This window comes from Thamnophis elegans, chromosome 4 (assembly GCF_009769535.1).
Source record: "Thamnophis elegans isolate rThaEle1 chromosome 4, rThaEle1.pri, whole genome shotgun sequence".
Lineage (NCBI taxonomy): Eukaryota > Metazoa > Chordata > Lepidosauria > Squamata > Colubridae > Thamnophis > Thamnophis elegans.
Window position 1 is genome coordinate 75,088,903 of NC_045544.1, and position 16,391 is coordinate 75,105,293.

The 16,391-nt window shown below is 39.2% G+C and overlaps 1 protein-coding gene across 1 annotated transcript in view; it reads right to left on the reverse strand.

The window, feature by feature from the left end:
* Positions 1-1,740: 1,740 nt before the first annotated feature.
* Positions 1,741-16,391, reverse strand: part of RMDN2 (regulator of microtubule dynamics 2) — a 39,052-nt gene continuing 24,401 nt past the window's right edge. Inside the window, exons 6-11 of the mRNA XM_032215141.1 lie at positions 15,992-16,067; positions 15,266-15,343; positions 8,584-8,682; positions 7,000-7,053; positions 6,792-6,872; positions 1,741-2,719 (exon numbers count right to left, since the gene is read on the reverse strand). Of these exons, the coding sequence (XP_032071032.1) occupies positions 2,666-2,719; positions 6,792-6,872; positions 7,000-7,053; positions 8,584-8,682; positions 15,266-15,343; positions 15,992-16,067 (442 nt within the window). The 3' untranslated portion in view covers positions 1,741-2,665. The remainder of the gene's footprint in view (positions 2,720-6,791; positions 6,873-6,999; positions 7,054-8,583; positions 8,683-15,265; positions 15,344-15,991; positions 16,068-16,391) is intronic.

A 16,391-nucleotide genomic window follows, 5' to 3' on the forward strand; every position in this document is an offset into this window, starting at 1 on the left:
CTGAGGTTGTAAGTCAGCTGAAGGACTGCAAGTTCTTAATAGCAATAGTCTTATATCGCAATGCAAAATGCATGTGCATCAATTATAGACGTAGGAATGAAAAATGAAGGTGCTTAAATTATTCTTGTGTGATGGCAACACAATCTACTGCATATTTTCATATTAGAATTCTACTCTTTTGATTATCTAACTTTATAAGCAGCCTGAAGAGACTGGCAATTAAAAAAATATTCTATCACTGCAAAATTAAAATAATCGTCTGTAACTTCTGAGTGCATCTTGCCAAACTGAGAATTGTTGCATTAATACATGTTTTTGTATATCTGACAGAGCAGATTGCATTCGTGTCATGTAACTTTTCTTTGCCAAAGGTTCATTAAAAGCACAAAATTCAGATTTAATACAGTCTGCTTTGCACCAAGTGTAAATATTGCAAGTTATAAGCTTCAGTTCCTTTTATTGCCTCTTTTTCTGAAAAGACTTTTGACATGCAGCTAATTATACACATCATTCATAAATTTCTGAATATTTACATGTTCCACAGGGAGATCACTCTCTCTCCCCTCTTCTCGTTGGAGAGATGGAGAAAGAAGAAGAGCTGGACTTTGCTGAAATGAAGTTTCTCAATCTCTCATCTAGCAAGGTGGAAATATTGCTGTGACACAGATAGATTACTGCAACAAATGGAGTTAAATCATGAAGGAGAACTGGAGCAAAGCTTGGTCTTCATCACACTTTGACCAACCTCTACCATGCTGCTTTATCTTCTATCCAATTTAAGAACATCTGATGTCAGAAGGAGTTAGCCTCTGGTGATGAGAGTGTATTAAGAAATTGGAACCCACACTCTTTGGAGCCCTGTCTCTTGGATAGTACATTCTACATTTGAAAACACCCTAAATTTATATAAAAGATATGTGATAGGACAAATAATTCAGCAGCAGCATCCTAACTTTGCCATCTCGGGGTATTTTTTTAGCATAGGTAGACATTAGAACATAGTGGAATAATCCAGATGGCCATTTTGCCATGCTTTCCTCCTATCCTGAAGCATCAATTGTATTATTCCCATTCCATGTCCTAAATGGATTTCTGAATTATTATTATTTTTTGTATAGTATTGTCAACCTATCTAACAACCACTTATGTGTCAGAAAGCTTTTTCTTGACTGATGTCATGCAACCTCTTTCTTCTGCAGTATTGGATGGTAAATACAAAAGTACCATTGTCTGAAAGGTTTTGTCCCTTATAATTTGGAGAAGTAAAAACTACAGAACAACACAATCAAACACTGTAAGAGACTTCTAACAAAGTAAATAGGTAATGTTTAAAACTTTATATAAGTGCTATTCAGGAATTACATTTTCCTTGGCATTTTTTTCTCCTTGGCCATGGACTCTTCTATTTCACAGTTGAATGGTCTGTCTGTCTAATTGGCCACAGCATCATGGACTAAAATCACTTACGTCTGTCTCACAAGTTTAAGATTACATTTTGGCTTGCTCTTTTGAGCTTGGATGTGAATGGCAGTTGGTTTGGCAAAAAAGATGGAGGAGAGTCAGCTGTTTCCTTCTTCAGGGGGCTCAAACAATATCTACAGCCTGTACTTTGAAATGTGTGCTAGCCAGAATCCATTCTCTCTTTTCCTCCCCCTCTGTAGCAGAGCCAGAATCTCCAAGGAGAAATATTAGCCAGATGAAGGAAATGCCAAAATATTTGGGTGCTCAGAAATGTCAAAATATGACAAATTCACCATGACTTTATTTTTTTTTTCAATTTAAGATTCAAAGATCCACAAAGTATAATTTTCCCACAAAAATGATATTTTTCAAGAGAAAAAAATACATAATATAATATCTCCCACGTCTCTTCAGCAGAAAAACTCAGCTACATATATTTGCATTCAGGCATAAACCCAACTAGCTAATCATTCTCAGCAAAATTGTGCCCATCATTCAGTAACTACAAATACATCCATTGCCAGCAGTGGATTTCACATTTTGGAGAGTCCCAACAAGTTAAAATTAGTATTTTAAATGCTAAATTCATTGTTTCCAAGCATTAAAAATATGAGAAAAAGAAAAGATGGTTGATTTTCCTGGGTTAAGATCATTGGTTCCATTGATTAAGAATCCTGACCTGTTTGTTGGAGATAAATATTAAGAAAATAAAAGGAATTAAAGGAAATAAAAGAACTGTTGTCCTGCTTGATGTTGCAAACATAAAGCCATATCCTGAGTGAATTGCTTTATCTTCCGCTTAGAGAAGGGTACTGTCAGAGGAAAAGGACAGAGGGTTTCGCTCTTCTGCATTTTTTCACACAAAACAGCAGCCCCATACAATGGTCCACATGGCCTCAGAAAACCCACCTTAATGTGGTTGCATGGACAGAACGCAAGACTGTCCTGTTGAACTGATAATATTGCACATAGTCTGTTATTATTGCAGCCCCTGAAATACAAAAATTATAGGCTTAGAGAAGTCAGTCCACTCATTTGTCACTGAACCGCCATAATTAAAAATTAAAATTCCTCCCCATTCCCTCAAATCCTAACTTCAAAATGGACTAAAATCCTTCTGAATTCAATAGAATGCTTCTTCCAGAACAGGGACTTGAATCTTCTGCCTTTTTTCACAGAACCTAAATGGTGTTTTATGTCATCATTAAAGCTTCAAAGATGGAAGTAAATTTTCTAAAATTTTCTCAGCTTCTTGATCCTAAAAAGGAAGGGGAAAAAAAAGAATTAAGCTTATGTAATTATGCCTTAAGAACCACCCAGAGCTGCTTGAAGCCAGCACCAATTTCTGCATCAAAACAAGAGATTATGTTCAGTGTTAATAGTGCAGAAAGGATTAGTGGTTCATTCTTCTTCCAAATGCAGTACAAAAACAAAGTAGGGGAAAGGGAGAAGACCCTACTTTTATACTTCTCCTTTTCCCTTTCCAATTTCCTTCTAAAGAAGTGTAATGAAGGGTTATCTACAATTCTAAAGGCTTATAATTAAAGGTTTTCCTCTTCCAACAGTTACCTTTGGAGGTATTTCAGCGAAGCCAACATTCCTGAGGCTTGAAGTGTCTAATTTGCATTTTCTCCCTCTCCTTTGTTGCTGTTAAACACAGATACTCTGAGGCAGGGGTCTCCAACCTTGGCAGCTTTAAGCCTGGCGGACTTCAACTCCCACAATTCCCCAGGCAGCTGGGGAATTCTAGGTGTTGGAAGTCCGCCAGGCTTAAAGTTTCCAAGGTTGGAGACCCCTGCTCTGAGGGACCGCAGCTTTGTTGGTTTTACAGCTGTTTTGCACCTCTGAGCATTTTGTTATTTTTGAACTTCAAGTTCAGCTCCCACAAAGCTGGGTGGCTTTTGGAAATGAAATTGTGTTAAGTTAAGCAAAACATTATTTGCACAAAGCCATTTTCTACCTGGTTTAGATCCCGTAATTGTATCACCACAAATTTGCTCATAGTGTAATTGAAAACAAGAAATTCATGTTAAGATATTTATGTATACAGGTAGTCCTCATTTAATGGCAGCATAATTAGCAACCCTTCACGGTTACAATAAGGACAAACTACAGTAATTTAGTGACCGATATTTGAATTTTCAACCTTTACAGGTCTGTAAAACAAAGGAAAGCTGAAGATTTTATCTTCCTAGGCTCAAAAATGAATAGAATTGGTGAGGAAAGCCATGCAATAAAGAGACATCTGCTTTCTGTGGTAAAGTCAATGATAGATTTTTACAAAATATTCAGAGAACTCACACTATGCAGCTAGTCCTCCACTTACGACTACAATTGAGCCCAAAATTTCTGTTGCCAAGCAAAACTTTTGTTAAGTGAATTTTGCCCCATTTTGCCACCTTTCTGGCCACAGTTGTTAAGTGAATCACTGCAGTTGTTAAGTTATTCACAGAGTTGTAAAGTGAATCTGGCTTTCACGTTGATTTTGCTTGTCATAAAAGGTCATAAAAGGTAATCACATGACCCCAGGACACTGCAACTGCCATAAATAGAGTCAGCAGCCAAGCTTCTGAATTTTGATCGCGTGACCATAGGGATGCCGAAATGCTTATAAACATGAAAAATGGTGACGAGTCAGTTTTTTCTGTGTCATCCTAACTTTGAACGGTCATTAAATGAACTATTGTAAGTCGAGGACTACCATAAATATATGGCAATAAAAAATATGAATTGTCAAGGCCATGATTTTCCCAGCTGAAACATACAGCCATGAAAGTTAGACCATCAGAACTAAGAAGAATTGGTACCCTTGAATTGTGGTGCTGGAGACTATTACTAAAATATGTTGCCCTACAAGTAGAACAAATCATCAATATAAAAAATCATTGAAGTAAAACGTCCTCATTAGAAACATTGATAATACAGGTAAAGCTTAAGTATTTTAGATATTTTAGATGCATAATCTGAAGGCAAAAATTATTTGAGAAGACCTTTATACCTGGAAAATTGAAAGGCAAATGAAAAAGATGACTAAAAACAGGAACTATGTGTGGTAGAGAAAGCTAAGAGATTTTGGATACCAATTCATATAATGATGCAATAAATTTTAAATCATGATATTGCAAAGAACCCAGAACTCTTTTTCTTAGGACTTATGGGCAGTGAATTAGAAAAATATTCATGGTAGACTGATTTTGTATATTGTCACTGCAGCAAGATTATTTGATGCAAGAACAAAATCTTCACAGTAGAAAAATAGGTTGTGAAAATGTCAGAATTCACAGAAATGGCAACATTGACCTGTCTGGTCGGGTAAAAATAACAATTTTCTTGTCTGGAAAAAGTCTGGAAACATTTTTTGTTGAAAGAAGAAAGGAAAGACACAATGACTTATGGGGTTGAAGGTTAAGAAAAAGATACATTAAGTAAAAGGCTAAGGGACATACAATATCTAAGAGGAGGGAAGGACTATAAAACTGTAACTATTTGTTGAAAGGCCAAAAGTTGTATTTCTTAGCTTTAGGGATTTTTCTCTCTCTCTCTCTCTCTATTTTTTCTTTCCTTTTTCTTTTGATTTAAATCATAAATTTACTTTATGATTTTTAAAATATAAATATAAATAAAAGGAAGGAAACTAACAAAAAAACAAGAGAGTCAGATACTATCACTTGTGACACAAGCATGAACTTACAATAACTTTTTAAAAAATTACCGGAAACTAATCCTGGCAAAATGAAGAGTCAGAAATGATTGAATTGAATGAACAACAAATTTAACGAATTCAACAAACAACAAAAACACTACTTTAAAATAAAAATAAGCATTTATGTAAAAGCATAATAAACAAGATGCAGTGGCTCAGTGGCTAAGATGCTGAGCTTGTTGATCAGAAAGGTCGGCAGTTTGGCGGTTTGAATCCCTAGCGCCGCATAACAGAGTGAGCTCCCATTACTTGTCCCAGCTTCTGCCAACCTACCAGTTTGAAAGCACGTAAAAATGCAAGTAGAAAAATAGGAACCACCTTTGGTGGGAAGGTAAAAGCATTCCATGCGCCTTCGGCATTTAGTCATGCTGGCCACATGACCCCAGATGTCTTTCGACAGCACTGGCTCTTCGGCTTTGAAATGGAGATGAGCATCACCACCTAGAGTCGGGAACGACTAGCACATATGTGCAAGGGGAACCTTTACCTTTATAAGCATACGATCTCTCTTTGCTGCAAGTGTCAAAAATGTCAATATTGGGATTTATCTGTCTGTTGGGAAGTATCAGAGAACTTGGCACTGTACTTGCTAGAAATAAGCAGGAGAACAACATGTTGTCATTAAGGTAGTTTTCTTCAAGTTGAGTTTAATTCCTAATGACTTACAGAGGCAGCCAAGTGGTTTTCTTGGCAACAATATGGATATCAATTGTCACTGCTGATTTCAGAGATACATTTTCCCAGTCTAATTTATTATGCTGGGACCCCTGGATTTCTCCTATCCAAGTCTTAAACAAAAATGATGTTGCTTAGCTTTAGAATCAGTTGAGGCTCAAGTATTGCCATTTCCCAAGGACAGCTGAACACTAAATATTATTTATATTGGAGGCCAGTATTAAAGCTTCATGTCTTCAAATGCAAGCTGGATAGATAGTTGCAGATAGACAATAAAAATAGCTAAGCATTAACATATCAATGCTGGAAAGAAATTTATAATATTCATTCCGAACCTCTATCTTCATTGTACAAAGGTTATATTGCATGTATTGCCTAGTTAAAAGTGTTAGATAACTAAATCACAATGAGATATAATTTCTATGATTCCTTATCTCTCCATTTTTAAAGTCATTTTAAAGCATGGTGAATCAGTGGGCCTAATAGGGTTAATTAACCATTTAATCCCGCAGAGTAATTTCTAAACCAGACAGTAATAATTTCAAAATTAGACCACATAAATCAGTGTCACTAGCTGCACTGCAAATTGTCCAGTTCATAATCAAATTACACATTAGCCTTATGATCATATCATCTACTTAAGTATAATTTCATAATATCGGATTTTACACATTTTCAACATTGCAATCACGGACATCAGAAGTTCTTTTGTTTTCTTATGCCTTATTTTGCAAGACTTTGAACACATTATTTCCCTTCCTTTCATTTCTAGATCTTCCTCTATAGTGTTAAAGAATTCAGTTTACCAAGAATTTCTTCTCTGCATCTTGACTGAAATTAATCAGAGCTGCTGAAGACAGACAACGTCTTCTGATGTAGTGGGGAAAGTAGCTGTAGGAATCTTCATTGTTCCTCCTTCATCAGTAGATGAATGCACAACCTTCAGACCTACCTCTTTGGTGACTGGCAGAATGGACAATGCTGTTTCACAGCAACTCAGGGCATTGTTCCTCTGGCCCAGATCTTTGTAGCACTTAGGTAGAAAGAAAGGACAAGGAAAAAAAATATAACATGTATTTAGTGACCAGGAATTTGTTTTGCATTCAAAATCAAACATGAGAAAATAAATTAAAGTAGAGAAAGACCGCAATGCCCCATACCTTTGTCAAATACAGATAGTTGCTTTTAGAATATCTGGGATGTATTTCTTCAGCCTGAGTATAAGGGCAAAAGATAGAAAGATGAGAATGCCATAGCAATACTAGGCATATTTCCATTTAATTATTGTTTTCATGCCCCAAACCTTCAAAATATTTTGTACTGCTCAATGTCTTCACAATACCAATCTCCCATTTCTGGGCCTCTCCTTGAATTGCTAATGCTAACGATACACATTGACAGGCAGCTAGTACTGTGCTTTCATGCCTATTGTTACTTTGCTGTCTCTGTTTTTACAGGGAAAAATATTAAAAGGTATTGATAAAAGCCAGTGTTTGGTCCAAGTGGGGTGTTTTGGCATTGTGTGGCTTCCCAACTGCAGGGAAGGAAGAGAGCCAAGAATCTTAGAAAATGAGTTCTCATCATTGAGAATTAACTTGCTCCTAAGCTTTGGAAGAGTTGCTATGTTGAAAACCAACAGAATTTAGGTGATTCATGATGCCCCAAAGAAGTCGATAACCTCAGCTACTCAGCAGGACACGGGATCATAGAGGTATGGCACCAATCCTGAGCTGATGTCAAAGCCTCAGGTGCCAATTCTCCATCAATGACATGATTCTTACAAAGCAAATAAATCTTCCCAAAAGTTAGCCAGTAAGAGTAAGGTTGCGGACATCCATAGGGTGTGGTTCATCCAAGAATGAAGCCAGCAACACACAAAGACTGTACCTGGGACAAGCAAAAACTAGACATTTCAATCATGTAGGTACCATATAGACACCACAAGTTTGACACTGTTAGCCAGCAGCTCACCTACCACTGAACCATTACAGCCAATTCAGTGAGCAAAAATAGACTTAATATCTGCTCGGTTTCTACCAACTGTTGAAATAGTACAGCTTGTAGAGTGGTGGGAGGTGGAAGGAAGGATCTCAGGGAGGAACAGGCAAAATCATTTTGCAAGGCCTATTCTTCTCCCATGATCTTCATATCCTTTCTTATCAAAGTCATTCAACAGAGGCTGCTGGACTATTTATACTTTCAGTAAGGGATCTGAGGGAGACAAGAACAGGGAAACTGTCTGAAATCTAGACTTGATCCATTGTTTCTGCTTCTTAACTAGCACTAAGGATTAAAGTGAAGACACCCCCCCCCCCCTTAAATGAAGTAACAAAGAGAAAAAAAGAGGCGGGAAAGCAGAAGAGAGGGGGATGAAAGCTCTAATCTCTTTAAGGCATTTGTGCTAAGCAGCAATTATTAAATTGCTCATACAAACTTCCTGTGTTTAACTAGTCAAAAGATGACAACAGGAGCTATTCCCACAGGAAATGCTCATAAACAACTCTATGGATAGAATTCAAAGAGCTGAATATTTAATTGCAAAAAAAAAAAAAAAAAAAAAAGAGCAACGTAGCAAATCTTGAAATTCAGCTTAGGTGAACAGGAATGGTCACCCTTCTAAAGATATTGTCTGAAAAATCTTTTGATGAGCGCTGACTTTATAGCTCCTGAGAACAATTTGTTGAACAAATTTCTTGAATGCCAGCCAGTTGGCAGCCAGAGAGAAGAGAGAATATTTTATTTACCTTCAAAAAATTCTGCAAAGCTTCATGTATTGTTGAAGTTGGCGGAGTCCCAAAAAGAGCAGCAGCTACTTTTTTCTCAATCCAAGACAACTGAGCGATCTTTGGAAACCCCAACAAGAAGAAGGGAAAGGTGAAGAAAAAAATATCATTTAGTGTGTTTTTAGATATCATGGCAAGTGTAATTATAAAATATCTCTATCAGGTATTGATCTGTGGCCTGTTAGAAACCGGGGTGCACTACTGGAGGTGAGCCGTGGGTAAGCAAGTGATGCTTCTTCTGTATTTGCAGTTACTCCCCTGCACTAGCATCCCTGTCTCAGCTCCACCTCAGATCAACAAGCATTAGATTCTTATAGCAGCGCGAACTCTGCTGTAAACTACATGTGTTCTGACCTAGGCTTCCTGAGAAAGCATAAATCACAATCTTAGTTCCAAAAGCCCTCTTTTATTTATATGGCTGTGAATTATGGTCATTCACAGTCCTCACGGCTAAATAAACAGTCTGTGAAGATTCCAACAGATGTCTACTGGAGTTGCCACAGTCTTTCAGGGGAATGTTGATAAACACCCACCTTATCTCCCTTGGAATGCTGCCTGAAACCCAATTGTCAAATGGAGAGCAAGGCCAAACTTAGCACAGAGTCAAACAGAACTTTTCAAAGCTTGAACTGACCAGATGAACTAATTGCTTCCTGCAAAAGCTCATGTTCCGTTCGCTCCTCTTTTATGTCTTATAGGAGGGGCCAATCATCTCCAAGTCTTACTCCTGAGTCAATCCTGTTTTCTTAATTGTTCTTGCCCTCTGGCAGCTCTGCACATGCGCACTGGGAACAGGCTCCCACTGTTCTTCTGCCTCACTAATGTCAGGCTCCGGAGGCCACAAATAACTACCAGATGGTCTTGGCCCCCTCTCTGCCTCCAATGCAGAGACCTCGTCCGAGCCTTCCCCAGACTCCAGAACTGGCCCATGTTCCTCCCTAGCCTCCTCTCTGTCCAACTCTGCTGCCAGCTCTACTGGCCGCTGGTGGGCCACAACAACATGTGAGGGATCTAGGTTCCATGCTTCTCCTGCTCTGCCCCCCCGCCCCCCAGTCTGTGAAATAATTGTCTTCCATGAAACTAGTTCCTGGTCCAGTTTCAACTTAGGGACCACTGATCTCTGTGATATGTTTTTTATTAATTTTGCTGGACCTTACATTTCACCCTTATTTTAAAAAGTATTTTAAGCCTATTTGGGAATAGATTCTTTACTGTTCATTTTTTTCTACTTGCAACTGACAGAAAAGCATTCTGCCCATTTTTAAAATTATCGCACTGTTGTATTTTCTTTAGAGTCAAAATGGGCCACTGGGGCTGCACTAAGAAGATTTCATGGTTGCATTTAAACTCTAGGAGAGTTCAAATACTTGACTACTGACTTATTTATATATTACTATGTATGCCTTTGGAGTTTTGGACTAAGATAAGGAAGGACCCCAAAACTTCTCAGAACAAGGTTGATTGTATTCTCACTAGAAGAATAGGCTGCATCATGAATACATATTTTATGTAGTTTTTGGAATGATTTGCAAAAGGATGGAAACCATGTAAAACCGAGCCCTTTCTCACAATACCTTTGTTAAAAAAAAGTGTGGTCAAACTCACTACCAAAAGAGTTAAAACTTTTAACAGACTTTTACTCTTTGTACAGATGCCTTATGATCACAACTGGAGCTGGAACTTTCATCCCTAAGACAAGCAGTCATTAATTGAATCATGCCCAATTTTACTGTCTTTTTTGCCATTGGTTGTTAAACAAATCACAAAGTTGTTCAGCGAATCCAGTTTTCCCAATTGACTTTGCCTGTTGGAAATCCCCTGGGAAGGTTGCAAATATCAGGATCATGAGAACACTGTGATGGTTATAAGGACAAGCACTGGTCGCTTTTTTCAGTGTTAACTTTGAAAGTTGTTAAATGAACGGTTGTAAGTGGAGGACTACCTGCAGCTCGTATTCTATGTACTCTTCTAAGTCCTTTTGAGTATTATTCTTATATCCAGCTAACCATGGCACACATAGGCCTTGTTAGCAGATTTCTGAAAACAAATCCTCTTGATATTGCTTTCATTTCAGGCTCTGCTTACTATAGGCAGCTTAAAAGTATATTCTAATATTGAAATATTGGTTTCTCCATTCTTCCAACACACATATTGTTGTATAATCTGTGATGGCTGGGTGATTATGTTGGTGATGATGTATTCAGAGGTTGGCATATGCCAAATACCTACTTGCTTCTTAAGGCTGCGGTGGTATGTTCCTGCCCAGAAGTTGCTGGCTATAACCTTCTATACCTATTTTGACTTAGGCTGCTAAAAAGATCAAAACCTCTACCTTCGTCAATGCACCTGGCCTGCAGAGGCATTATACAACAGGCATAGTTGTTATAAACACAGGTTTAGCACTGAAGAGTGTTAGATCTGTTTTTAAACATAATTAGCCTTCTTTTGAAAAAGACGTCATTTATAAACCAAAATAAAAGACCAGTGTCTTGGTTGATTTAAATGGGCAAAGAGAGTTCTCACAAATGAAGGCAAATCCATTCATTCCTTCAGAGAGAATTCTGCCAACTGTTTACTACTGTTTATGTTACAAATGAGTATATTTCTGCTGTTTTGATTGCAAGACATTTTACATGATTGCCCTTTTTAATGTGTGTGTGTGTGTGTCTTGTTCTGCCTACTCCAGTGCAATTTTCTGTACTTATTAGGCTACTCTTGCTGACATTATCCTGCAGCAATTACTGATTTGGGATATAGATGAGACACAGTGAAACTGACAAGAATGCTGCCTGTTTCATCTTTCAGTCTCAAAGAGGAGCCACTGGCATCTAGGATAAATCTGACCCGACCACTTCCTGCCAACGTTGACATTTCCTTGCATTACTTAATTTCCCTTTACTCCATCCCGCATAAGGTGTTAACAAAGGAATAGAATGCAAAGGACCACTCTTGATTCCCTTTGCATTTTCCTTATAATGCTTTTTTTTTTTAACCTGTCAGGGTATGCATGGCTACCGCTCTTCTGAAAGAACACTATTTAAAATAGTTGGGGCAACAGACTAAACACAGAATAGAAGGGCACAGAAAGAAACAGATATGACTTCTTCACACTTCACCCATCATGCTTGTGACCTATCGGCTTCTCTTTTCTTCATTTTGGACATGGCTAGAGGGCTCTTCCAGAAGAATGGTAGACATAAGTAGCCTGGATGTTTCTGTACAATGGAGAACCTCAATGAAAGCAATGTGTAATTCCAGCAATTTGAAAGTGCGTAAAAATATCCATTCCAGGTACCAGTCATACAGGAGTGTGTTCTGGCAGGCACTACTGCCAGTTCGCTCAGGTGTGCACTACACACGCATGCACAGTGCAATTAAAATTGTTCTGCACATGCACAGAACTTAAAAACAAGATGGTGGCACCAATGGTGCTGCCCAGGGAACCGGTTTGGGGCGTGGCAGACCTGGGTCGCTGTCGGTTCCAGTGACCCAGGCCACCAAACCACTACCGGTTCAACCAAACCAGTATGAACCCACCATGGCAATCGTTGTACTCCAGGCAGGTTCCACCTCAAATTAAAAACACACTGGATTGAAGGGCAAATGCAACTCAAGAGGTCAGCCAATTGCTACACGTGAGCTGCCCTACTTTAAAACTGTTAGGACAGCATCAGACTCTGACTTTGCCACTGAAGAGGAATGGGCCTTCAGGCAGCATGGGCATGCAATTGAGATATTGGTATACTTTCTGCTAACTCAAGGACAGGACAATAGCATGTCAATGTACTGAAGAACTCTTGGAAAATCAGAGAGCTTTGAAGAACACCATTAAGGTCATTCAATCCTGCTGAAGCATATATAGATTGTTGGAAAAGTAAAATAAAGGGAAACACTGTTTCTGTAATTTACTAGAAACCATTCACATTTTTATGTGCATATTGGCAAGCATGCACGCACACACACTGGGAATACCACAAATTGATGGCTGACAAACAAGTTTCATCTGTGATACTGAAGCACATAGTCTTCTAGTTTTTCCATGTGGAATCTGAAATCAGCTTCTAAGACTTGTAGCTGAGTTGCAAAATAAAGGAACTGTCTGGGGCAATATACATTTTCTTGCAAAAATTAATAAAAACTGATATAGAGGATTTCAGTTTTACATTTTGGTTTGGATGTGAATTTGGTCTATATTGCTTAATAATCCTTCTTTCCCCAAAGGTCCTGTTTTACTTGATTCTAGTATATTCTAAAAATAAAATTAAAGCATTTGTAAAAGAAGGAGATATAACTGTAATTTAAAAAGGTCATATTATAAGAGTTGGAAGGGGCCAGGTAGACCATTACGTCAACCTCTGGTGAAGGAATCCAAATTGAAGTATTCTAGACAGGTGGCTCTGGGGCCTTGATGTCAAATACTGTACATCCAACCAAGTGAACTCTATCCCTCCTCTAGGTAATTGGCTTTGCTGCTAAATTGATGTTATTGTTGGGAATTTTTTTTCTAATGCTCAGCTGAAATCTACCTTTGTAATTGAAACCCATTATTCTATGACTTACACTACAGAACATGAAATGACAACCTTTTATACAAAGTACTATCAAGTTCTCCTTTGAACCTTCTCAAGACTAAACATGCCATCTTAGAAGTCACAGAATCATAGGACTCAGAGGGATCTTGGAGGTCTTCTAGTGCTTATGTCATTATGGACAAATGGCTGTCCAATTTTTTTTCTTGAAAACCTCCTGCAATGGAGCACCCACATCTCCAGGAGGCAAGCTGTTCCACTACTTAATTGTTCTCACTGACAAGACATTTCTCCTAAGTTTCAGGCTAAATCTCTTTCTGACAAGCTTCCATTCACTGTTTCTTGTCCTCCCCACAAGTGCTTTGGAGACTAGCTTGACCCATTCTTTTTTGTGATAGCCCCTGAAGTACCAGAAGACAACTATCATGTCATCCTAATCCTTCTCAATAGGCTAGACCAGTGGTTGGCAAACCGCGGCTCGCGAGCCACATGCGGCTCTTTGGTCCCTCTCCTGCGGCTCCCTACTGACCCAATCGTGCAATCTGCTCTCCGCCCCAAGAAGGCACGAGCCTCTTGCCTGCTTTTGCGATTCCACGTCCTTCACAGGCAACTCAGTGTCGGGAAGAACTCCAGCTCTTTTCTTGTGCTTATCTCTTGCACGTACATGCAAGCAAAATACCCTCTTGGGCCAAGATCATGGCGGCAGGGACAGCGACTCCTTCCACTGCCGCCACTGAGAAGTGAGTAGCTGGCTGTGCTGCACAGGAGAGCCACGCTGCACAAGAGACTCCTCAGCTCCAGACTCAGGGCAGTGCGAGCTGCAGTCCCCTTCGTGTTGGCTCAGGAAGGAGGGAATGGGGAGCAGCAGTAGCAGCTGGTTGGGTGCAGGGACGGAAGAACTCTAGCTCTCCTGCGCTGTATAGGGTTTGCCTTTTGCAGGGCTCTGTAACTCTTCCCTCTCTGCATTCAGAGATGGCTGTTGAGGATCCTTCCTGAGCCAACACGAAGGGGACCACGGCTTGTACTGACCTGAGATTGGCGCTGACGAGTCTCCTGAGCAGTGTGGCTCTCCTGTGCAGCGCAGGCAGCTACTCACTTCTCAGTGGCGGCAGCAGGAGTCACTGTCCCCGCTGCCGTGATCCCGGCCCAGGAGGGTATAACGCTCTCTACACGGGGCTGCCCTTGAAGAGCACCTGGAAGCTTCAACTGGTTCAGAATGCGGCCGCGCAGGTTATCATGGGGGTACCTAGGTGCTCTCATGTTACACCCCTTTTAGGCGGCATGCACTGGTTGCCGGTTGTCTTCCAGGTGCGATTCAATGTACTTATTATGACCTTTAAAGCGCTCCATGGCTTAGGCCCAGGGTACCTGCGAGACCACCTACTGCCACTGTCCAGTGCGATCCCACAGAGCTGGCCTTCTCAGGGTACTGTCAGCCAGACAGTGTCGGCTAGCGACCCCCAGGGGGGAGAGCCTTCTCTGTGGGACCGCCTTCCCTCTGGAATAAGCTGCCCCCGGAGCTTCGCATAATCCCCGACCTCCGGTCCTTCCGACACACCCTAAAAAGTTGGCTTTTCCAGCAAGCTGGCCTGGCCTGAATAGAATAAAATATAGGATTAATTTGGTTGTTAATTTTAATTTAATTTTTAATTGTAAATATCAATTGGAGGTTTTTTTTGGATACTTTATTTAATGTCCCTTTTAATTTTTGTAATATGTGTTTTCTTTTATGTTGTACGCCGCCTTGAGTCCTTGGGAGAAGAGCGGCATATAAATCCAATAAACCTAAACCTAGGACAACTAACAACTATTAAACAGAAGGAAAAAAATAAATAAAAGCAGGCATTTGTAGTAACAAAAGTTGTTTCTCTACCTTAGGGTTAGTGTTTCTCCATCTTAAATTAGGAAGAGGCTGTTGTGAAATTACTTTGGACATAAACCCTTTAGGACTTTAAAGTGCATCTCTCTACCAGTGTGAAGTATAGTTTTAATCCAGTCCCAAACTTTATTAAAATTACTCAGCTGCCCTCCCTTTTTTTTGCCCTTTTCAAAAAAAAAAAAATCTTCATGAACTTCTGATGAGTAAATGTTTAAAAGGATCACGGGATACTTACTTCATAACACCACCTTCCAGTTAGATAATACAAAAGGGGATCTTGTGGTTTAAGTGCAATAGCTTTGTCAAGATGTTCCTGTAAGAAAGAAAATCATAACAAAGATCTGCCATTCCTGTTTTCAGCTGTTTTGCCACAATAAATTTAGGCATCTTATTTGCTTACGTATTCCATAAATATTAGAGTTCATTAAGGTTATGTATGCATTAAAAAATCTCTAATGACAACCTAAGGATACATGTAGACAGAAATGATAAAACTGGAATGCATTTCGGGGATCCTTGCTCAATTAACTGAACTCAGGAGTAAGACGGGGCTGATTTTAAGAGAACAGCATTTTAAATCTGTTGTGAGCAGAGACACCCTCAGAAGTTGGAATTCACGGAACCAGGAGCAAATGAATATTTCTAAGGCAAACATATTGAACCACATACTTTGGGCTTCCAGGTTAGCAGGATCTCAGACTGCTCCTTCCGCATTTAGGGTGGGAGCAGGATGAAAATATTGTAGCTAATCCAAAAGAATTATTTTCAGTTTGAAAACTAGTTTAAGTTATCTGGAAGATTACAGACAGACAGACACACACACACTCATCAACATAACTCTGACAGTAAACTGTGCCTCCCAGGCAGAATTAGTTTTACTTTACACATAATCTTCAGTACTGTCAGGGTGAATTAAGTTATAACAGTAGCAAGCAGTTTAAGAAGACTACCCAAAACTTACCTTAAAAAGATAGCCATTCCTGATTTTGTTTTGTATAGTTTCAAACTGAGACATGTAGCCACACATCATTGCAAACCTGAAAAGGAAGTGACAAAAAAGAGGGGAAGGGGGAGATCATTACACTTTTATGGTCATTACAATACAGATATCCCTTGCTTAGCCTCTGCCTTCTTTAGTGACAATTTGCAACTATGATGGAGTTGAAAAAATAATGACTCATCCTTGCATTAAAGACATTCACTTTACAGGCCTGTAAAGCAAAGGAAAGCTGAAGTAAAATTGTTATGTATTGAATGTATAAAGCTGTGTTAATTAATAAAGTGAAACTAACCTTTAGATGACCCTAACTGTTAACTGTGCTAAAGTGAAACTAACCTTTACAGGTTAGATGACCCCAACT